This window comes from Sander lucioperca, chromosome 15 (assembly GCF_008315115.2).
Source record: "Sander lucioperca isolate FBNREF2018 chromosome 15, SLUC_FBN_1.2, whole genome shotgun sequence".
NCBI classification, from domain to species: domain Eukaryota; kingdom Metazoa; phylum Chordata; class Actinopteri; order Perciformes; family Percidae; genus Sander; species Sander lucioperca.
This window is the reverse complement of record NC_050187.1, coordinates 33,256,045-33,280,568: the sequence shown is the minus strand read 5'-3', so window position 1 is coordinate 33,280,568 and position 24,524 is coordinate 33,256,045. Positions and strand designations below refer to the sequence as shown.

Here is a 24,524-nt window from a genome sequence, read left to right as displayed (position 1 = left end):
GTACAAGAAGTAACGTCACCCAACATCGCTTAGAGCACCTTTAAATTCTCATTCTCATTGTGTTCTGTGTCGCCATCTGTTGGAGTCAGTGGTTGTGGTGAGTGCTGGACTTTCACTTTGAACACATCCCACTTCTCAGGAAGCAGGCCTTTGTTGAAGAGCACAGAAGCAAGGTAGGAGAAATACAAGATGGCAGCAACGGCAGACAGCATGGAGATGGTCTTAACTGGAGAGTACTGGACATAAACACCGTCCTCAAGAGTGCATCCTGGGAAGTGAATGACTGGTGTTAACCCTAGTGATGGGTCTCCACTGAGAAGTCTTAACACAGTTCCCACCAGGAAGCCCATAACAGCCCCGTAACCGTTGGAGATGTTGAAGAAGAGGACGCAGACGAGTTGAGGGAAGATTACATCGTAGTTCACTTCAGCCCTGATTAACCAGAACAATAAGATGCTGTTGTCCAGGTTGGTCAGTGATGTAGAAACTAAGCCCACTGCCAAGACAGAAGCACGGATCACCCACTGAGTCTCTCTGTCTGATGCCTGTAGAAGAAAGTAGAGAGAAAGAAAAACAGGTAAACAGCAGATAATTGAGACTGTCCTGCTTTAAATAACTCTCTCATACTTTTCTTATATTTTCACTCCTCTTCCTAGTTTGTTTCTCCATATTGCCAATTTATTCCATTTATACTTTCCTGTACTCCATTCTTTTCATGTTGTGGATCAGGAGGTGAAAACCAGGCCTTGTTCTAGGCAGGGGCACGGGCAATGCCACCCCGAATGCTCCACCTGCCCAACTAACACCAATATCCTCCCTTCACCCCTAATTTATAAACAACGTATTATTTTCATTTGGCATTTTTATGATTGGTTTAACCAACGAGGCCAAATGAAAATAATGTTTTACTTATATCTAAAACAACATGAAAGTCACAGTAATTGTCACCTGTGTTTTCCTTCACATAAATAAAGATTTCTCCACCATAAATGCAGGAAATTTAGTGTTTGACCCTCAAAATGTCCTGGGGAAGTACCCCATTACCCCCCCCCCTTAATGTGTACCCCCCAAAGCCAGGAAAACCTGTGAATTAACACTAGTCGTTGGGCCGATAAGCAGTCTAGCGGTCTGTGGGCTGTGGAGAACAAATGTTCAGTGTACTGCCTTATATTAGGCTACATTATATTTTGATACTTTGAATTGTCACCTGTATTTTACTATTACTGGAGCAAATTGCATTTCATTTACTATCAACCGTACTGATTTCTTACGAATAATAAGATGTCATCAATCATTATCCAGGTCTTTTCCAGCCCTGGTGCACCAATCCAGGGAGCGTGTAAGGTGTTGTTCATCAGTGTCTGGCTAATGTCCAAGGAGTAAGAGCTCATCAAAACAAAGGGAACACAGATCCACTGCAGAGACAAATAGAAATGGAAAGATTTAAACACACGCAACTTTTATGTACGTCCTTTGGAGTGTTTTATTCCTTGTGTAAGAGTGTTTTCTTAAAACAAAAAGCTAACACTATGAAAACTAAATGTAAACTAAACTCACCAAGCTGAAGAATATGAGCACAAGCTGTATAATATCTGTGTAGGCCACAAAGTAGAGACCTCCCAGCAGTGTGTAGGTAATGGCGACAGCAGCAGAGATCCAAACGCACGCAGTGAAGGACAAATCCAAGACCACACTCATGGTTCCTCCTGTCAGACATATTGTATCAGTGACATTTTATAACCAGTCTTTGTGTGAATATTACCCATTTATATATCAGTGAATTAATCATAGGTCAGAATTTATATCCATGTATACAGTTATTTCACTTATTTAAACATAAAGGGATTCCTTAACAAATAAAGGAATTGTAAACAAAGTTACATATTTAGTAAAACATAATGAGAGTGAGTGTATAACATACCTAAACAAATGAGTGTTAAGGGCACACAGAGCACATCCATTAAAAGTGAAACCAAGCAGATTCCAGCTGTTAGTACTTTTCCATACTTGGCATGGAAAGGGTCCAGCATCGTCACATACTTTCTTTCCCTCATTGGTTTAGCAAACACCAAGCAACCTTGATTTAAAAAGAGGACAGAGGACATTACAATACGAAAAAATATGAATCCGTTCAGGGGGAAAAACCAAACCAATAAAAACATGTAAGGGTCACATGTGTAAGATCACATACAGCAACAAGCTGTATTTAATAATTTACAGCATATTAATAAAAAGCAGAAATCACTCAAGTTTATTAAGGTAACATCAAAATACTGTACATGGTATAACTTGTGTGTGTCAGGTTGTGCAGCACTAACATTTTGCCACAAACGACTTCCCTTAAACTGATAAAACACTCCCCTTGTTTCAGTCCATACATACAGTATTCTGTCAAATTAACAAAGTCATTTTAAACTCTGATCAATAATAAAAGATGAGCTGAACGCCATTAACGTCAGAACTACCCAGGTTAGGCCAAAATAGAGTGTATACACCATCTCAGCTGTGCCAACACTGAAGCTTCCTCCAACAAACGTAGCTGTAGGATGGATTAACACAGCATTTAGTAGACAAACCGCAGCTATTTGGACTATTTAGACCATATAATTCAATAATTCAATAATTCAATACTTCATTCATAATTCCTACCATGTCATCAGTTGCTGTCGTCTAAATTAATGATTCCGAGAAAATTGTGACTAATAGAAAACACAACTTATTTCAGGTTTGATTTCATACATTCAAAGAGCTCTGTCTGATGTAATACAGAGGAAGAGAGTTTATTGCATACATTTAAATATTTTGTGGTTTTGTAAATATCTTCCTTATCCGGATATTTATTGAGCCCTGAAGCTCTACAATAATTCCTACCCCCTTGAAGGTTTTAATTTGCCAAACCTGTTTTTAGAGAGATTGTTGTTGGTTTTGAGGTCTGATTATTTACTGTCCTGTTCCCCTCGACTCGTGTGCGTTGTGTGTAAATGTGTTTAAGTATCCAAGTCAGCTGGAACCTGGTTTGCGGTGTTAATTGAACACTTATAATTGAAGAATATGCACAAGGCAAATATCAAGTGAACATAATAAAGGTATTGGAACAAGATATTGACACAAAAGGTATAAATGTAGCCTAACTTCAGAGGCGCGGGAACTAGGGGTGCTGCAGGTGCTGACCCCCTGTTGGTGCTGCAGGACCCCCTGTTGGCAAACTGCGATGAAATAAAATGATAGCTTATAAATATCTCTGGTTGTTGTTTCTGTTCCACAACATTTTGTATGTCATGTTTGGGGTGTGGGATGAAGAGAGGGATAATTTTAGTAATTATTGTATCAGCTCTACATCCACAAACAAGAGGGATTTTCACTGAGGTGGAACAGCTGATCCACTTCTGCCTCTGTTTACCAGTGTCTACGGCTGGCTCCGAAAGGTCTTTCTCAGCTCTTCGCTGCCTGAAAAGCTGGCTCCGTAGCACTATCACTCAGAGTAAACTTTCACACATGGCACTGCTTCACGTCCACAAAGACATTTTGGATGATCTGGATATTCAGGGTCTCATGGTAGAGTTTATCAGCTGAACTCCAGAGCGCAAATCTACGTTTGGTGTACCGAAATCATTAAGGTAGAGACACTGTGTCTTACATCTCTGCGTCTTTTTCCCGCCTACGTGCAGGCCCAGATGGTAGCCTATATTTAGCCTAGTATGATTCTGATTTATGTATGCCTATTATAAAGAAACAAATAGTCTGTAACTCTTTAGAATTTGTCACATACTGTCGGAATAGAAAGATTTTGCATAGTCTGTTACTTTGTGGCACGTAGACCTTTTCTTGGCCAGATGCGGTTTATGAACACTTAATCTACTTGTGGTTGTTTTAAAATAAACATACATTGTCATCTAGACAACCAATCCATCCCCCCCCCTGCAACTCCGCAGGAAGATGCCGCATTGCCGTATTTTGTGTGAATGCAGAGCTTCATGCTGTCTGTGTGTGTGTCGGTTATACTGCAGCGGTATCAGACTTTAAGGGGCGTGACAAAGCAGGGGTTCTTGAGAATAAAAATGGTCCGCACACCTTGCACACTGTTATTGGCTGTGGGGCCCAAAAAGTCCCTCACACAGCAAAATAACAAGAAAAGAGAGAATCCTGCAGTTACAGACATCGCCACACATTCCTACTTGTCATAAGTAATGATTGAGAGGGATTACTTTTGTATTAGTCTATACATTGTGTTTTTTGGTAAGGGTAGGGCATATACAAAATTAGCAAAATTAGGCAAAAGTTAGCAAAGAAATAAGAAGTTGTGATAATTAACTTTAAGATGATGGTGATAAATGCAGCAGTCATCAAACAACTGCCAACAGCAAAGAAATATGGTGTCACAGAATGTAATGCCAGAGATGGCGAGCCCAAAAAAACAGCAAAACAATCAAAGAAAAGCATACCGTGGCCCCCAAACCAGCCGCTTGCATAACATTGACTGGAGCGTTTGTGAATATGTGATTAAAAAATGAATTGAGGGAGTGCCCATCACTCCAGACGTCATTCAAGTGAAAGCCTCTGAAATCGGCAGAGAGTTTAAAGCAAGCCTTGGCTGCTGCAGAAAAACGATGTGGCATAATGGAATGTGTTTGCAGCAGTCAAAGTTTAACTAATATTACTTTAGTTTAATTGACTTCCTTGAAAAAAAACCTTTGAGTCAACAAGGAAGAGGAAGAGTGACCAAGCACGGAGGAAGCCCAGGGCCCCCATCTGGAGCCAGGCACAGATGGAGGGCTCGTCAGCGAGCACCTGGTGGCCGGGCTTGCCACAAAGTCCGGCCGAGCACAGCCAGAAAAAGCTAAAAGGCACCCTTCTCTCCATCCTATGGGCCCACCTCCTGTGGGAGGAACCACTGGGGTCGAGTGCACTGCCACATGAGTGGCAGTGGAGAAGTTTACCCCAGTACACAAGACGGTTGTTCTCAATTGTTTTTGCGAGTAACCATTGAGAACACCATTAGCTGTTTAAGTTTAATTACTAATGTTAACTATCATTTTAGTGATCAATAATTAGCCTGTGCCTATGTTATCTCCTTACATATACCTACGCTTTCCGTCTCTGCTAGATTGGGAATGATTGAGATTTCTCTTGTCACAGCTACCAGAAGACTTATAACTTTCAGACGGGTTGCTCACATCACATTTATGTCGTCTCTCTCAGTTGGAGGCTGCTCAGTAACGCTCGGCGCTCACCGGAAAAGTGCTTCTAATGGCCTTCACTGGTCTCCGTCCAGAGCAACGGGATCTGTTGGTCCATTCTTATATACAGTCTATGGTTTTTACAGGTATATCTGGCGACCCTGTCAAATGGGCAGTTGATACCAACACCAGTGTTGGGTGTAACCAAAGTAACGCGTTACAGTAACGTAACTACTGTTTCAGGTAAAAAGTAGTGTAACGTGCTAAAACTAAAAATTTGGTAACGAAACGTAGTTCCTTTTCAATTCGGCGCCACGTTACTTTTCCCAGGGACAGATTTGACAGCGACACTGTCTTCTCCATATGGGACGTGACAGAGGCTGGTAGCAGAGTAATCATGGCAAGCGAGAAGCAGCCAAAGCTAACTTTTGAGAGCTTTTTAAACTTCGTGGCTTTTTGCTGGACGGCGCTCTGAGCCAGGCAGACACAAAGCTGACAACCTCACAGATAGATGCGGTGGAGATGGTCTCATACATACACCTAGCGGACCGCTGTGGACTTGTGTCGGTTGCATGGACACGAAAGGATTTCCAGAAAAGAGGCTGCATGTGTCTACGACAATGCATGGACCATCGTGGCTGCGCGACCGGTACAAGTCGATACAGACATTACATAGTATACACTAACACCGTGTACTGTGATGACCTGCTGATGTGCATTCAACCTGCGCTGGACTCGTTCATAATGAATCAGCCGTCACTCTGTGAGGAGAGAATCCAGTCTGCAGTGGAGTTCAGACACTTCACTGATAAACCAGAGATCGGCTTTATGGTCAAAGATAGTTTTTGTATAATTAACTTCAGTCTCTGCCAGAGACCCCTGCTTTTAAAAGTAACGTAAAAGTAACGAATAAAGTAAAAAGTTACTTTCCATAGGGGGTAACTAAGTAAAATAACGGATTACTTTTTTAAGAAGTAATGAGTAACGAGCAAACACTACTTTTTAAAAGTAACTTCCCCAACACTGACCAACACACACGCCAAAACACAAACAGATAATCCGCCAAATACTGGTTCTAGCCTTGTTGTCAGAAAAGATAGTAATTTAGCATGTTTCCTTAATATCTGATGACATATTGTAGTCATTTTTGGATTTAACATAGCACATATATTACATATTGCAACTTTAATGGAAACTGTTTCTATAATTTTGCAGCCAGAAGATATAACCCCTACCATGTAAAGAACTTTCAAGATATTTTATATTCTTATAAATATTTTTCCTTAATAATCACAACCTTCTAATTCACAGTTTCTATCCCAGCTGTGTTCCTCTCACCTGTCATTGTGAAGATCCCCACCACCAAGCCAATGCTCCGGTTTCCCAGCAGGGCCATCTCCGTTCCAGTGGCTGCACTTTTCTTCTGTTCCCTTTTGGACTTGAAAGAAGCCCAGATGCCGGTCCCAAGGACCAGCAGGTAGAAAAACACCATCGCTATCACTCCTGGGATGTTAACAGCCATGATGGATGCTGACTGGCTTCTTCACTAGCTGATGTCCGACTGACTGACTGACTGACTGACTGACTGACTGACTGACTGATTAAGTTTTAAGGAAAACAGGAGCAACATAGCAGAGAAAAACAGAAAGTTTCTTGAATGTATATATTCATCAAAGCCCTCCGGTAAAATAGATGGTTACAGGTTTTGCAGGTGTATTACTTGGCAGTGCAACGCCATGATTAAATATTTGTGTTAGCAAGCAGTTGAACAAGTAAGTGTTTAAACGTCATCAGCGCACACGGGGCAACAAGCGCACGTTAACACAGGCGCTCACAAGAGGCACAAAGGCAGTGATGCTCGGCTGCAGTAGCCCAGGTGACTTACAAACTCTATCCACATGATGCTGCAGGGAAGAATTCCGGGTCCTCTTGCTGTCATATTTAACCAACAGGTTCATCGCTACCGACCTTGACAACTATGTAGAAATACTTCTATACAGTAGGAAAACTGTCAGTTGGTCCTTGAGAGTCTACTGCTCCAAAAGTTACTCCGTTAAAAGATCAGATGCTGTATGGGATCACATGACATCACATTGTTGTGTCTGGAAATGAAACGACTATCATCCAAGAATCATTTTTGAAAACAGAGTTGACCTTCCACTACTCTTAACTTTTCCGTTCACACTTGGACAGCCCAGTTAGAGGTGGGAGATTAAGAAGAGGCAGCAAGTGAAGGGAAGACGGAAGGAGCAAAGAAAGGAGAAACTTTCATTGTGTTTATATTCTGATACTATTACGTTAAATGTTGCCTGAAGGTCTACAAAAGTACTGTTTACATTTGAAATCCTGCTTTATTTTGGATAACTTGATAACTTGGTATTCTCAGTGGGGACAGAAAACATGTCATACCATGACACAGAATGTCTATTTTAAAATGGTTCATATAAAATTAGAATTAGTTCCCAGTTTAGGTAAAGAAATATTTTACCTGTGTATTGTACAGTACCAGACAGTTATAATGTTAATGCCAGCGTACAACAACAAAAATCTGAATGCAAACGAAAGTCAATAATAACTCCTTGTGATTTTTTTTTCTCCCTGGTGGCTCGCTGCAGTAAAGGTCATAAACCCTATGTTAATCGATAGGACATGGGCCAAACTAAAAACATCAAAGTACACTTCAAATACATTTTTTCCCAAAGATTGTTTCTGTCATTTTAGGTAGCTCTTATGATGCTGATGTTTGTTCAAGTGTACAAGGTTTTTATTAGTTATTTGATGCTATAAAAAGTGTGAAACGTCATGATTGACAGCTGGGATTGACTCGTGATTGGTTTAGCGGGTGTATGGGCTGGACTTTAATACCGCAGCTCCGCTGCCCTATCACTTCTGCACAGACTCCAAAATTTGAAAATGGCGTTACCTGTATCCTAGATATTGTGGCTTCACCTTTGGACAGTGGGAGGAAGTGGAGACGCGTCGTCAGAGGTGTATAAAGTACTAGAGACCCATACTTGAGTAAAAGTACAAGTGCTCTATCAAAAAAGTGACTTGAGTAGAAGTTGAAGTGCTCTTTAAGCACCACACTTAAGTAGAAGTACTAAAGTATTCAAAAATGTTTGTACTTAAGTATTGCAAGAAGTTTATTTTAAAATGTACTACTCAAGTACAAGTATTGTGTTATATAGTTATTAAAGAAAGCAGTCAAATTTTGAAAAACATATTGTTGGAGTTCAACTTTTTACTTTGTATTAAGATGGTGCATTACAAGCAGTCACAAGCTGTACATTGCTGGATATGAAGGAAGTTTCTGAAATGAGCCCATAAAGGTACATTAATGTCACAGCTGTTATAACTACTATTATCTGATACAACAGTGGGTTATTAATCACTTATTAACAAATACTGAAATAACATGTGTGATGTAGTGGAAAGTTAGCAAGCTAGCAACATACAGATAAACTAGCAGCTTCACATCACAGGGTAAAACAGTTAACATTCTGTACTCATTGCAGACTGAAAGAACTCAGGAATAGCTTAATCTGCTGCAACAATAGCTAAATAGAAAGAGTACAAACTTAGATCGTGTCTGACTTCTGAACAGGCGATCGTCGTAATGAAAAGAAACGCGAGGCGATCTCTGGGATTTCTTAATTATCGTACGTAACTAACGTAGCCGTAACTACTCACACTGTAACCTACAAAGTCTCTGTAGCATGAGGAATTCACAACAGTAATGAGTAACGATGCAGCACATAAAAAATATATCGGAGTATAAGTATTAAACTCATCGAAAATATGTACTCAAGTAAAAGTGGAAGTAGGAGAAAAAAAATAATACTCCAGTAGAGTACAGATACAGCCTTTTAGTACTTAAGTACAGTAGTGAAGTAGTTCTACTTTGTTACTATACTGCTTTGCGCGTCGTCCATCTATTTTTACAGTCTATGGTATTTACTAGTCTATATTATTCTTCAAGAAAACTGATACTGCTACACACAGGAACACTTACAACTTCACTAACAAAATCTGACTGTGTTCTGCTCAAATTCTCATAATCATGTGTGTTCTGTGTCACCATCTGTTGGAGTCAGTGGTTGTGGTGAGTGCTGGACTTTCACTTTGAACACATCCCACTTCTCAGGAAGCAGGCCTTTGTTGAAGAGCACAGAAGCAAGGTAGGAGAAATACAAGATGGCAGCAACGGCAGACAGCATGGAGATGGTCTTAACTGGAGAGTACTGGACATAAACACCGTCCTCAAGAGTGCATCCTGGGAAGTGAATGACTGGTGTTAACCCTAGTGATGGGTCTCCACTGAGCAGTCTTAACACAGTTCCCACCAGAAAGCCCATAACAGCCCCGTAACCGTTGGAGATGTTGAAGAAGAGGACGCAGACGAGTTGAGGGAAGATTATGACGTAGGCCACTTCACCACTAATGAACCAGAACAACAAGATGCTGTTGTCCAGGTTGGTCAGTGATGTAGAAACTAAGCCCACTACCAAGACAGAAGCACGGATCACCCACTGAGTCTCTCTGTCTGATGCCTGCAGAAGAAAGTAGAGAGGAAGAAAAACAGGTAAACAGCAGATAATTTAGACTGTCCTGCTTTAAAGAACTCTCTCACTGCTTCTTTATCTCTCCTATCTTTCTCCTTCATGCCACTTTATTCCATTTATATTCTCCTGTACTCCATTCCCTTCATTTTGTGGCTCAGGAGGTGGAGAACAAATTAATTTTTTACCTGAGGCCTCAGAATGTTCTTGTATATGTTGGAGGTGAAGACAGAAGCTGCAGAAAGCAAAATAGAGTCAGCCGATGACATCGCGGCGGCAGCCACACATCCAATACCGATGATGGAGATGAAGGACGGGGTGAGGTGCTGCAGGGTCAGGGGCAGAACTAGAGCTGATTCCCCTCGTTCATATGGAGATGGAGAACCATAGGAAGTCAGGTTCCAGTCTGAGGCATGGACACACAAGAAGGAAACACTGAAAAATAGTCACATTATCTGTTTGAGGGATTCTGAGATGAGCCTTCTCTATATACTAAGGAGTGAACTAAGTACTCTGTGATAACATAAAAGGATCACAGTGGGCCCAGTTGATTTTTTAACCAAGTGTGATAGATTGCAGGTAGAGGTGAGGGGAGTGATAATTGAAGGAAGGTATCTTGTGGCCCGTTGGCTCCACCCCCGAGCCTTAGATGGACTTCCTGCCCCAACAAGGACAGGCTGGGATTAATTGAGTGATTCGGTTGGAGGGAAAAGGGAGCCAGGTGGTTTAACTGGGAACAAAGAGAACCAGAAGAGGAGAGGGAAGAGACTGAGTGAGAAAAGTAATGAAAGTAATACTGAACCAAACTGTGTGATTAACTGGTGTGATCTGGACTGGCTGACTACCCCCCTGTGTACCGAACTGTTTTGGATAAGGACCCGCTCGTGGATTACCTGTGGATAGAAGACGTCGAGAACGGATTGTGGACGGTGAAGCAGTGGACGGTGAAGTAGTGTTGAAAATCCCCCTCCTACGCTGTAAATTATCCTGAATAAAACTTCCCAACTGTGTTCAACTGTACTCCTGGTGCTGGCTTTTGTTATTGAACTGGTGACGTGGAAAGCCCACACCCCGGGGCTTGCCACACAAGATGGCATTCAAATCGCCTTCATGCAGTTGGTTCATTTTAATGGCACAGGCACTCATATAGGCCTTGAGCATTTGGACTCCAGTCTGGAACATGGGATCTAAGGATATTCTGCTCCTGAAGACTTAAATATTATATTATATTGATCCAACATGAAAAATTCATAGACAGTTTATTACGTTTTTGTTTTAAAACGTAAAACTTTTGCTACTTTTTACATCCGGCGTCCATACTACTACCTCTTAAAAGGAGACATTTGAAAACGCTGCCGACCCCATTTTAGTTTCATAACTCCTGGATTGTGTTTAAGTCTGGACAGGCAGAAAAACAATGATGCAGACACCCATGTTCGCTCCCTGATTGTGTCTTATTAGTCACGTCTACTACTACCTACATGAGCAGGATGCAAGCTATTATTCAAGCAATCTGTGACAGTTCCAATGTCCTGTGGGTTTATTGGGTGAACAAATAATGGTTCATGAAGCTTAATTTGGACATCACTACTAAAAGGTTTGTCAGGACGGAAATTGATTTTATTTTAAAATGCAATTAAACAATCGTTTTGGTGTGGATGTAGTCTTAATATCTAACAGAAACTTTATTTCTTTTTCTTGAAGATATTAGTTTTCACAGCTTACCCCAGTGTGTAGAATCTGTTAATACCTGTGGATGCAGCGACTGCCCCAATCAGTACAGAAGGTATCCCAAATACAGGGAAGATGACAGCAGAGACAAAGCAAGTGACCTTGGCTGTGGATGTTGAAGACGCCGACAAAGTCCTCTGGTGGAAGCCCTGATATCCCACACTCCCTAGTGCCTGAAAAGTAAAACAGTTAGTTGGTAAAATTAAACACTCCTGTTGCAACCTCGACATTCTCAGACATACTGTTTTAGATAATAGCCTTGGCCTACAACCTGTCAGATTCTTAAGTTAAAATGGAAAACAAACTATTTAAATATGGATGTTATCCTCTTTCTAATGATATCTATCAAGACTGGAGCAAATTGCATTCCATTTCATATCAGCCATATTATTGGTTCCTTACGAATAATAAGATGTCATCAATCATTATCCAGGTCTTTTTCAGCCCTGGTGCACCAATCCAGGGAGCGTGTAAGGTGTTGTTCATCAGTGTCTGGCTAATGTCCAAGGAGTAAGGGTTCATCAAAACAAAGGGAACACAGATCGACTGCAGAGACAAATAGAAATGGAAAGATTTAAACACACACAACTTTTATGTACGTCCTTTGGAGTGTTTTATTCCTTGTGAGTGTTTTCTTAAAACAAAAAGCTAACACTATGAAAACTAAACGTAAAGCAAACTCACCAAGCTGAAGAATATGAGCACAAGCTGTATAATATCTGTGTAGGCCACAGAGTAGAGACCTCCCATCAGTGTGTAGGTAATGGCAACAGCAGCAGAGATCCAAACGCACGCAGTGAAGGACAAATCCAAGACCACACTCATGGTTCCTCCTGTCAGACATATTGTATCAGTGACATTTTATAACCAGTCTTTGTGTGACTAATACGCATTTACATTCATTGAAGTAAGTCATATCTACACAGCGTAGGTCAGAATTTATATCCAAGTATACATTTATTTCACTTAACACACAAAGTTATTTGTTAACAGATAAAGGAATTGTAAACAAAGTTACATAAATAGCTACAATATAATAAGAGTGCTTATGTGTATAACATACCTAAAGCAATGAGTGTTAACGGCACCCAGAGCACATTAAGAGAAAGTGAAACCAAACAGAGTCCAGCTGTTAGTACTTTTCCATACTTGGCATGGAAAGGGTCCAGCATCGTCACATACCTTCTTTGTCTCATTGGCTTTGCAAACACCAAGCCAACTTTATTTATAAGAGGACAGAAGAAATCACAATTAGAAAAAATAGTAATCAAGTGAGAGGAAAATAACAAAACAAGAAAAACATGTAAGGTGTAAAGTTAACATGATTTATTTATTTTCACCATATTCAAATTTAAAAAGCAGAAATAACTTTAGGTAACATCCCCCCACACACACACACACACACACACACACACATTAGAGTTTCTCTGCCGACTCATAAGTAACATTAAGCTATTTGACTTAGCTAGCTAGCAAACAATGTTTAGTTTTGTTAAGGAATATAGCTACAGGCTAACTAAGGTTTTTTTTAGCTAGCTAGCAAACAATGAAATGTACAATAAAAAATGAATACAGGCTCCCTCTAATCTTAAAAGCATTAAAGCTGTAATTTCAAAGACATTAATTTAATTAAAATGTCTGTTAAGTCACTATGCATGCATATTTACAACTATGGAATCAACCGGACTCAAACATTTGGCGCTGTGAGCCTCCAAGCGACGGGGCTGCCAACTAACTGGCCAATAGGCTACCATAGATCTGAGACGAGACATTTCTGAAAGAAGGCAGACAGTGCAATTTTTCTAACCTGCTCTGTGTCGCATATATTTGAAACCACAAACCACATCAACGCGTTCGGCAGAGACCTTTCTCTCTGGTGATAATAATATTTTGCCGATTGGACTCACAGTTTTTTTTAATTAAAGAAGGAACTTGAGAGGTATAATCTCCAATAAATGAACTTTTTGACCTGTCAAAAAAATGTTATCTGCCCACCCTCCTCCACTCCCTCCCAATCACCATAGCAACCAGTGCTACCACACCTTGCGGTCGAAAAATCAAAGTGAAAAATAAGCTAAGCATTGCTTCGTGGAATGTTCGCACACTGCCGGACTTGGCCGTAACGCCTGAAAGGCCCCACCACAGGACAGCATTGGTGGCCCTGGAGCTTGCAAGATACAACATCGACATAGCAGTACTCAGCGAGACCAGACTACATGGAGAGGACTTCCTGACAGAGGTTGGTGCTGGGTACACCTTCTTCTGGAAGGGGGTCCCCGAAGGCACTCGCCGTAACCATGGAGTTGGCTTTGCTGTGAAGTCTAAACTGCTGCAGCGCATTCCGGAATCCCGCATCGGCATCAATGAAAGACTGATGACATGGCGCATTCCCCTGGCTAAGGAACGCTTCGCCACTCTCATCAGTGCATACGCTCTAACTCTTGATGCTGAGCACAACATCAAAGAGGATTTCTATAGAGCTCTTGATGCCATCCTACAGAAAACACCGGCTACGGACAGGCTCATACTCATGGGAGATTTCAATGCTAGAGTGGGCACGGAGCACCTGGTATGGAATAAAGTCATTGGCCAGCATGGTGTGGGGAAAATGAACCACAACGGGCACACAGACTCCTCTCCCTCTGTGCAGAGCACCAGCTGGTTATCACAAACACCATCTTCTGAAGAACAGACTTAAGACCACTTGGCAGCACCCCCGCTCAAAACATTGGCATCTCCTTGACTACGTGATTGTCCGTCAAAAGGACAGACAAGATGTCCTCACCACCCGTGGTATGCGTGTAGCTGAGTGCTGGACTGACCACCTCATGGTCAGATTCAAACTCATGAGCATTCGACCACGTGGCCCGAGGACAGCTCCAAACAAGAAACTCAACTGTATAGTGCTGAATAGCCTCACCACCAAAGATAACCTCCGACGGCTCCTTGCTGAAAACCTCAGCAATATCCCAGAGGAATCAACCGACTGGCCAGCTCTGCGTCAGGCTATTCATAGTGCAGCCTCAGAGGCGCTTGGCCAATCAAGGAAACATCACCAGGACTGGTTTGACTGTAACTCAGCTGAGATACAGTCACTCCTAAAAACCAAGCATGAGGCCCACAAAGCTCTCCTGTCCTGCCCTGGATCTCCCATCCTTAAATCCACCTTTACTGCTGCAAGAACAGAAACCCAGCGAGCCCTCTGGACTATGGAGGACACCTGGTGGGTGCAAAAGGTGCAAGAAATCCAGAACCTGGCAGACTGCAATAACACTCATGGCAAAGCATTGTATGGCCCCAGGAAGCGGCCGATTGCCCCAGTTCGATCAACTGATGGGTCCATGCTCTTCAAGGACCACCACGAGATTCTTGCCCGTTGGGCAAATCATTTTGAGAGTCTCCTCAACCACACCAACCCTGTTGACCCACATATTCTGGATAATCTCCCAGACCTGCCACCAATCATGCACATGGACACCCCATCACTTTACTCAGAACTCCGGCAAGCCATTGCAGGGCTAAAGAACAACAAAAGCGCTGGACCCGATGGAATCCCTGCAGAGGTTTTCAAACACGGAGGATACATCCTCACACGTCGCCTGCACCTCCTGATCCAAAACATCTGAGAACATGGGACCCTTCCACAGGACTGGAAGGATGCTAACATCGTGGTCATTTACAGAAAGGAGACAGAGCAGTCTGCATCAACAACTGCGGGATATCGCTCCTCTCCTTCGCAGGGAAAATCCTGGCCAAGATCATGCTCAGCAGATTGGTTGAGCACATCTCGGAAGCTGTGCTTCCGGAAACGCAATGTGGCTTCCGGAAAGCCAGATCCACGACAGACATGGTTTTTGTTTTGAGGCAGCTGCTGGAGAAGAGCCAAGAACATCACAAAGACCTTTACGTAGCCTTCATCGACCTCAGCAAAGCTTTTGACACCATCAACCGTGAGCTGCTCTGGAAACACCTCTCCAAACTTGGGGTACCACCCAAGTTTCTCAGCATCATACAGCAACTGCATGATGGGATGCAAGTCAGAGTGCTCACGGGAGAACTCCAGTCAGAGTTTTTTGAGGTAAACGTTGGGGTGAAGCAAGGCTGTGTCTTGGCTCCGGTGCTCTTTAACATCCTCCTCTCTGCCATCACCTGCCTCTTCCACCGTGTCATGGGACATGAAGAGGGTGTCCATGTGGAATACCGACTTGACGGAAGCCTTTTCAACATCCGTCGGCTCCAGGCTCGCACAAAGACAAAGACCCGCCAAATCTGTGAGCTTCAGTATGCTGATGACTGTGCCGTCTTAGCTCATAGCCCGGACTCTATGCAGCATGCCCTTAACATAATATCTTTTGAACGCCTACGCAGCAGGGTTTTTGAAAACCGTAACCTGAAGGTTAGTACCAAGGTCGCTGTTTACAACGTGGTATGTCTCTACACTCTGCTTTATGGGGCAGAGTCTTGGACCCCATACCATCAGCACATCATCAACCTAGAGGCCTTCCATATCCACTGCCTACAGAAGATCCTCAGTTTGTCCTGGGAAGATCGAATCCCCCATACAGACATCCTCAGCAACACTGACTCAATCTGTATGGAAGCAGCTGTGGCCAAAAAACATCTGCGCTGGATAGGGCACACCATACACATGCCTGAACACCGCCTGCCCCGCAAAGTCCTCTACAGTCAAATAATGGGTGCAAAGCGCTCCACTGGAGGGCAAAAGCGGCGCTTTATGGACTACATCAGGGACCTCCTAAAGCAAGCAAACATCCCCCTCACACAGGTTGAATCTCTGGCGCTCGACATATCCGCCTGGCAGGTCACCTGTGCCACCACAGTCTCTCAAATACACCAAACCAACCAAGATCGACGATCCGAGAGGCGCATCAAGAGACACCAGCGGGCGGCTGGTACCCCCCTGGCATCTGGTTTCCCCTGCTCCATCTGTGGACGAGTGTGCGGCTCAAGGACTCAACGCCCACGAAAAGTGGCACCAGCGGTAAGCAGGCCCGTATTAACCCGTCCACTACCCCCTTTACTCGTACGGTCCTCCTTGCAAAAATATCAGGCATAATCAAGGGGATTTCTCAAATGTAATTTACCAATTACAACTAACCAACTAAATACTGAGCACTATATTCAAATGTCTCAATTCAAAATGTCAAATTCAAAAAGCACAGCACTCAATTCAAAATGTCAAAATCAATACACATCAGTACATCAGCCCAGCAGACAAGCCAAAAAAACTAACAAAAAACAAATCATTTTCATTATGCAAAGAGAAACCAACACTTTCCCCCTGCCAAAAATACCAGACATAATCAAGGGGATTTCTCAAATGTAATTTTCTAACTTATCCAGATACATACATGTAGGCATATGACCAGTGAAACCACTCAATTCAAAATGTCTATCAATTCAAAAAGCCAAAATCAATACTACATTGCATTGTGGATAGGTCAAATTTGTATTTTTCCCACTTTATTTCACAGGCCCTGAAAGCAACTCCTCTGATTGTTCAAAAACTTTCAAAAGCATCATGGGAAAGCTAAAACTGCTTTAGCATCACAGCTAACGACAATAAAAGGACCTAAAATGAATAAGCTATGGAAAAAAGACTATCAATATAAGATCTAAGAATATGGATTTATTGAACAAAGTCCTCTGAAAGAAATACAAGTTCTAGGAAAAGAAGCGCAGACTGTGGACCGGTCTATTACACTTCTCTGAATACTGAATAAACTCACGAAGCATACTGGCCGTGCTGGCCGTGCTATGTGCTTGAAAAACACGGAGAAGGGTTTGCGCAACCAGGTCTCACCCAGAGGTGGGGGGGTTTGTGTGAAAAAATGTTTTTCTTTGCTTGCCAATTACATTGAATCAAGAAAGCCAACCACTTATAATTTTTTATAACAGTTAATATTTTACATTCATCATTATAATAACATTTTTGGGGGGTTAAACTGGCCACTTTTGATTACTGTTAAACCCCACCCCCCAAATTATACATTTGCGCGTACCTGTGAACCAACTCAACTCTGACAGATTGGGGAGGGGGAGTGATAGTGGTCATGTAATATTGATTTATTTATAATTTATTATTGTTATTATTATTATTATTATTATTGTGAAATTAGTGTTCATAAACGAGTAATGTATGGTCTTTCAACAATTTCAAGTGAATAATATAACAATTTACGGAAAATATTGTTAAAGCTTGTGTCATGTGGTGCCCCCCCACAGGTTGTGAATGGTTGGTGCCCCTGGGCACTGGCCCAAGTACCCTTATGGATAATCTGGGCAAGGGGGTAAGCCTCTCTGTCGGTACACGATCCGTTCTGCCTGCACGATCCGTTCTGCACATGCGCAAGATAATACTGTTTTACCGAGGATACGACCTGCACGATCTGTTCCACGCTAGCCTATGGCTAGCCTCCACCGGGAAGCTAACGTTAGTTTAGCTAACAGCTAATTCGGCTAACCGCTAGCTGACAGCTAGATTCAGTCTAAAATAACGTTAACTCAAACGTAATGGGAAAAGCAGGCTACAGCTAAATTAAAGGTGTGTCTCAAATCGCGCACTTCTGTACTTATACTAGCTATTTGAGTACACGCAATCTGTCACTCGTCGAAGTGTGGTAAATGCAGTGCACTACAAGTACCCGGATGGTGCACTCATAACGGTCAAAAAGTTGAGTGTGGATCGATGGACACTTTCCACCCTCAACGGTCGCCATCTTGGCTACGTAGCGGAAGGGGCGGAGCTAACAAAAGGTGAAAAACTTTCGATAATGGCGGCCGAATACGCGACAGCGAGACCCACGGAGTATTACAAATGCAAGTTGAACATTAGTCTTTTGCTATACTTGTATAACATATAAGCCACCTGTTGGAGTTGGTGATGATTTTTGTACCGCGAATTATAACGTTAATTTGTACCGTAATTTGATGTGCTATCAAGCTAGCTTTAGCTAACCTTAGCTAGCTAACAGCGGCACAGTTTAAAGAAGTTACGGGTACGTCTATACTCTTTGGTTTAACCACTGGCAAATAAGTTATAACCTAGCTAATGTTACATGTGTTGTGGTATACGGTTGTTTGTTGTGTTAAACTATCGTCCTCACTGTAAACGATTTTAGCGTTAGATGTGTGATCTTGTAGATATTCATTAAGCTGCGAGCGTTAGTAGTAATGTTACAGTACGTTAATGTATGCTATGTTATAACGTATTAACAGTGCTGTTTGTGTCCTGACTTATATAATCGTTAGGGACACAGACGTGGCCGTCAATGCTGCCAACTTGAGGGAAGTCCTCCTCTGCTGGAAGGCGAACGACCTGGGGGAGGAGAGAGAGGATTTCCCTGCTGGTAATGTGGACAGCACGGTGCACAGTGGCCCGGGGCATAGCAAAGGCTCTGGCTAAACCACGATAAGAGGTACCGCTGGCTAGCCAAAAGAGGAAGACAAGGGCCTCGATGACGGGTCCCGAGCCATGGTCACACGCCGTGCCGAGGATGTACCGTTAAAGGATCCCCCTGGAGAGTCTGAAGTCCACCATCATATCACTTTCCCCATCAAAGTACAGGGCCAGCAATGAATAGAACAATGGGATATATTTAAATGTCTATTGGGTTGCCTCTGCTTTCACTCTTGTATTGTCACTGTAATTAATAGCTATTGCAATAAACACCCTTATATAAACATATAATATGACTATTTTCTATGTATGTTCTTTATGTCAGTTGGACACCATTTGAATTGCTCAGATTTTGCTAAAATAACAAAAAATGGCCATTTTGGGTTATTTTTTAGAATGAATTAAGAGCAAAAGTATGAATATCATCATACCGGTAAGTCTACGGTTGCATAAAACAGAGGGCAAAAACAAGCAACAATAACAACAATCACATTCATTTTGATGAACAAAGCAGAAATGTGTTTTTCACGAGTGACAACAGTGTTGGGAATGCTCTGCCTTGGGTACAATTCACAATTTCACAGAAGAAGAAGGAGGACTGAGATGTTGTGATGTCATTTCCTGTAAGTACATAAGGCAGTGCGCGATTTGAGACAACACTGCCCCGTCAAATTTTACGCACTATGCAAGTAAGTACGTAGTGTACGAAGTGCACTTCAGTTAGTACACTAACGGAAGTGCGCGATTTGAGACACACTATAAGACTTCACAGTAATAACAATAAAGACAAGTATTGAGTGATTGTATTTTAAATGAGCACAAGTAAAGTAGAACTGACGTAACAGCTGTTATATATGTTAGGTGTTTGTTATATATGTCAACGTTTATTTTCAAGTTTTATTTTGAGGGTCTTTTAAAGTTATTACATAGTGTCTCAGCTAGCAGTTAGCCGAATTAGCTGTTAGCTAAACTAACGTTAGCTTGCCTGTGGAGGCTAACGGCAGACCGCTACAATCAGCTAGCGGTTAGCCGAATGAGCCGTTAGCTAAACTAACGTTAGCTTGCCTGTGGAGGCTAACGGCAGACCGCTACAATCAGCTAGCGGTTAGCCGAATTAGCTGTTAGCTAAACTAACGTTAGCTTTGCTGTCGACCGGAAGCGTGGAACAGATCGTGCAGTGTCGTAAATCCTCGTACAACCGCGCATGCGCGAACATTTTGCGCATGTGTAGAACGGATCGTGCAGGCAGAACGGATCGTGTACTGACACTCTCCTCGACCGCGAACCTCCTATGGCGCCATTTTAATGCTACAAAGCCATCACCTCTATTAGCATTCCATTGACTGCCATTCATTTTGGCGCCACTTTGACAGCGAATAACTTTACATTTGAAGCGTTTAAAGACTGTATTTGTCCATTGTTTATTTCTAAAGAAACACGACAATGTATAAAAGGCTCCATTACCTTGTACCTCACGTTATGGCTCCGTAGCAGACGTTTTTGTAAAAATAGGCTAACGATTGGGTCATAACCACGCGACTTACTGTCGCATAGTAGAGGAATTACCGTATAGTACAGGAGAAGCGCGCAGGCAGTTTCGTCTCACATTAGCCATTTAAGTGTAATTACTAATGTTAACTAGCATTTTAGTTAGCAATAATTAGCCTGTGCCTATGTTATATCCTTACATATACCTACGCTCTCCGTCTCTGCAAGATTGGGAATGATTGAGATTTCTCTTGGCACAGCTACCAGAAGACTTACAACTTTCAGACAGGTTGCTCACGGCACATTTACGTCGTCTCTCTCAGTTGGAGGCTGCGCAGTAACTCTAGCCATCACCAGAAAAGTGCTTCTATTGGCCTTCACTGGTCTCCGCCCAGAGCAACGGGATCTGTTGGTCCATTCTTATATACAGTCTATGAATCCGGGCCTGGCGGCAAAGTCGCTGAACCCATCCCCCTCCCACCTCCATCCCTGGAGCAAGCGTCATCATCAAACACGATGGACAGCTAAGAGTGTTTGTGTGTGTGTGTGTGTGTGTGTGTGTGTGTGTGTGTGTGTGTGTGTGTGTGTGTGTGTGTGTGTGTGTGTGTGTGTGTGTGTGTGTGTGGCCTATGAACCTCAATGATACAGCTTACTTAGGACTGGTAAGCTGTGTTTGAAACCCTTCCCTATCATGGAGATAGTGCACTATATAGTGTGTTCGCCATTTTGTAGTGTTGTTCGAATTCTCCGCGGTTAATTTCATTCACTATATAGTCCACTATAAAATACCCACATTGCACTGCTAATTTGAGTGTACATACAATGTACCCTACATTTTACTCCCGTATATAACAATGCAACACGGCCGTTTTTTCCCGGAGGAGAAGAAGAAGCAGAAGTCATCGCGTAAACTGAAAAGGAAAAATGGAGCAGACTTTCGTTTCTAAACAGTGGAAATGTAACATTCAACATACTGTATATACAACAAACCGAGCACACCGGAGGATATCCTGGGTGCTCGGTTTGTTTCAGGGACGTATTAGCAACAGATTCTCTCTCCCATCTCGTAAAATACGGACGCTTGGTCAGGTGCCTTTGTCGTTGTTATTGACGCTAAAAGTCTCCTTTAGAGTTATATAACACGTTTTACCTAAACACGCTTGGTCGGGACTATTGGCGTCCCTTTTGACGCAGTTATGTTAAGGAAAAGGTCGTGGGTGGGCTTACGGTGGGGTTTAGAAAAAAAGAAAACAACTTTAGGAAATGTGACACGCGGGACACGATTCCCCGTCTCCTGGGTGAAAGTCCTGTGTTGTTTGACCTATCCATCACTCCAACCAACCTCCATACGCGGAATTTCAGCCTTACATATTACTGGCTACCGTAGTCGCTTTTAGTGTTACGTCATCTTCAAACCCTGTGTAGCTGCTGCTCTCCCCGGTACGTTATACAAACACGCTGAAGGGCGCTTTTTTCGTCACTTCAGACGCTGACTGCCACTGTCCAAACGTTTGTATTTTACAAGTTCGGAGTGAGAACGGGTTTGTATTAGAAGTATTTTTGTTTTGGTTTGTTTACATGATGCGCCCGCCTTTGTCACACAAACAACGGGTGCATTTCCTGACGCAAGTCATCCAATGATGTGTTTTCAGTGAGTTTCCGAAATCTCGTTGGCACACTGATGGCACACTTCAACCTCAATAGCACAGCAGTGCTATTGAAGTGTATTATGGTAACATCAGGGATACATGGAATCATTTGTGTGGGTCAGGTTGTGCAGCAATAACAATTTGCTTGTGTTTACAATACACAGTTGACTTCCCTTAAACTGTAAAAACACTCCCTCACTTCCTCTTGTTTAAGTCCATACATACAGTATCCTTTCAAATGTAATTTCAAACTCTTACCAATAATAAAAGATGAGCTGAATGCCATTAACATCACCATTACCCAGGTTAGTCCCATAGAAGGCGTGTACACCATCTCAGCTGTGCCAACAATGAAGCCTCCTCCGACAAACGTAGCTATGGGATGGATTAACACACAGCAAGTCATTTGGTGAACAAACGGCAGCTATTTGGACCATTTGGACTCATTACAGGTTTTCTTTCACACATTCAAAGAGCTATGTCTGATGTAAGACAGAGGAAGATAGTTCATTGCATACATTTTAAATATTTTCTTTTGCAAATATCTACCTTATCCTAATATTTATTGAGTCCTGGAGCTCTGCAACAATTCCTACCCCGTAGAAGGTTTTAAAGTTCAGTTTGTCAAACCTGTTTTTAGAGAGATCTTTGTTGAACTTTATGATCATTTTGGAGACTGCTGTTTGCGGTGTTGTTGAATTATTGTGCGCTATACTGAGAGGTTTTTCCAATATTTTATCCACCCCAATTATATCAGGGAGGTCTGAGTATTGACCGCCTCGTTCCCTCGACTCTGTGTGCGTTGTGTATAAATGCATTAAAGTATCCATCAAGTCAGATGGAACCTTGTTTGTAGTGTTAATTTAATACTAATAATTGAAGAATATGCAAAAGGCAAATATCAACTGAACATTATAAAGGTATTGGAACTGGATTTTGACACAGGGCCACGCAAGACGGGACACTATGAGTAATAAAGCCTTTTTTTTAACTCCTTTTCCCTTTTTGGGGATAGTTTTTAATCTGCTCTTTTCTTTTTAAATTAAAAACATTTAATACTTCATTAAACCATACACACCCTCGACCAGCACCCGACAGAAAGTACAGAATAACACCACAACCTGGATGGGTTGCTATACTGGTTCAGAAGACTAAACAACCTCAATAGTAACCTTTGTTGTTATACATTCCTTATTCTTGCTCATATTTTGCAGCTTATATTTCATTAGGCTGTTTGTGTAAAAACTTATATTCTATTGTTACAGCTTCATGCAGAATTATTTTATTATATATGTATATGGACAGACATGTAAATTTATTTAAAACATCTTGTTGCTTAATAGAAACTGTTTCTATGAGTTTGCAGCCAACAGTTATAACACCACTGTAAAGAACTTTAAAGATATTTTATAATCTTACAAATATATTTCCTGAATAATCACAACCTTGTAATTCACAGTTTCCGTCCTAGTTGTGTCAGCTGTGTTCCCCTCACCTGTCATTGTGAAGATCCCCACCACCAAGCCAATGCTCCGGTTTCCCAGCAGGGCCATCTCCGTTCCAGTGGCTGCACTTTTCTTCTGTTCCCTTTTGGACTTGAAAGAAGCCCAGATGCCGGTCCCAAGGACCAGCAGGTAGAAAAACACCATCACTATCACTCCTGGGATGTTAACAGCCATGATGGATGCTGACTGGCTTCTTCACTAGCTGATGTCTGACTGACTGACTGACAGGAGCAACATAGCAGAGGAACTTTATATATTCATTAAAGCCCCCTGGTGAAATAGATGGTTACAGGTTTAGCTAGTGAATTACTTGGCAGTGGTTGGCAAGGCACAAGAACGCCATTATTAAATATTTGTGTTAGCGAGCAGTTGAACAAGTGTATATACTTATATAAAACAACCAGCATGTTGTGAAATGATTCATTCAATCACTTTATTTGTGACTGTCTGGAGTGCTTTCATCCTAATGCTACTAATGCCTAATGCTACGCTACTTTTCCTTCAATTGCTTCCCTTCCTCATGTCTTAGTCCATTCCACCATAGTCTCGCATTGCCTGACCTTCCTCCACAGCGCTGCCGAGGAAGGTCTGTCTAGTCCACACAGCATTCTGGGATGGGCGAAAAACATGCTCTGGCTTACTGGCATTTCTTTAAACCAATCACAATCATCATGGGCGGTGCTAATATGATAAAATACAAGAATAAAAGTTACAGTGCAGTATAAGAAATGAAACATTGAAGAGCAATTAAAACAGTTAAATATATAAAAGCAGATAAAATAGGAATTTCTCTTTATATGCTTATATAGATTGTCATACAGTGTCAACAATGCAACTTCAGTATAAGAAATGAAGTTATTTAAAGAAAGGCAACATCAAATAGATAGGTCTTCAGCCTTGATTTAAAAGAACTGAGAGTTGCAGCAGACCTGCAGTTCTCTGGGAGTTTGTTCCAGATATGTGGAGCATAAAAACTAAATGCTGCTTCCCCCTGT

At 42.1% G+C, this 24,524-nt stretch overlaps 2 protein-coding genes across 2 annotated transcripts; both read right to left on the bottom strand.

Annotated features, from left to right (window-relative positions):
• Positions 1-29: 29 nt before the first annotated feature.
• LOC116061652 (high affinity choline transporter 1-like) lies at positions 30-6,789 on the bottom strand. The gene is made up of 6 exons (XM_035992030.1): positions 6,516-6,789; positions 2,417-2,539; positions 1,922-2,077; positions 1,558-1,706; positions 1,272-1,415; positions 30-545 (listed from the first exon to the last, which is right to left on the bottom strand). The coding sequence occupies exons 1-6, from the start codon at positions 6,697-6,699 to the stop codon at positions 30-32; spliced, it is 1,272 nt and encodes a 423-aa protein (XP_035847923.1). The 5' UTR covers positions 6,700-6,789.
• A 2,318-nt stretch (positions 6,790-9,107) lies between these two features.
• On the bottom strand, positions 9,108-23,755 carry LOC116061699 (high-affinity choline transporter 1-like). The gene is made up of 8 exons (XM_031316011.2): positions 23,520-23,755; positions 22,283-22,399; positions 12,531-12,686; positions 12,152-12,300; positions 11,870-12,013; positions 11,487-11,640; positions 9,925-10,142; positions 9,108-9,727 (listed from the first exon to the last, which is right to left on the bottom strand). The coding sequence occupies exons 1-8, from the start codon at positions 23,701-23,703 to the stop codon at positions 9,236-9,238; spliced, it is 1,614 nt and encodes a 537-aa protein (XP_031171871.1). The 5' UTR covers positions 23,704-23,755; the 3' UTR covers positions 9,108-9,235.
• Positions 23,756-24,524: the final 769 nt, after the last annotated feature.

Excerpts from the sequence above, each read along its gene's own strand:
- LOC116061652 (XM_035992030.1), bottom strand. The coding sequence starts at position 6,699 with ATGGCTGTTAACATCCCAGGAGTGATAGCGATGGTGTTTTTCTACCTG. Across the intron at positions 1,707-1,921 it reads CTTAACACTCATTTGTTTAG|GAGGAACCATGAGTGTGGTC; the intron begins GTATGTTATACA and ends TATGTCTGACAG. Across the intron at positions 546-1,271 it reads TTGATGACATCTTATTATTC|GCATCAGACAGAGAGACTCA; the intron begins GTAAGAAATCAG and ends TTTCTTCTACAG.
- LOC116061699 (XM_031316011.2), bottom strand. The coding sequence starts at position 23,703 with ATGGCTGTTAACATCCCAGGAGTGATAGTGATGGTGTTTTTCTACCTG. Across the intron at positions 12,687-22,282 it reads CAGCTCATCTTTTATTATTG|TTGGCTTGGTGTTTGCAAAG; the intron begins GTAAGAGTTTGA and ends TTATAAATAAAG. Across the intron at positions 9,728-9,924 it reads AGAACATTCTGAGGCCTCAG|GCATCAGACAGAGAGACTCA; the intron begins GTAAAAAATTAA and ends TTTCTTCTGCAG.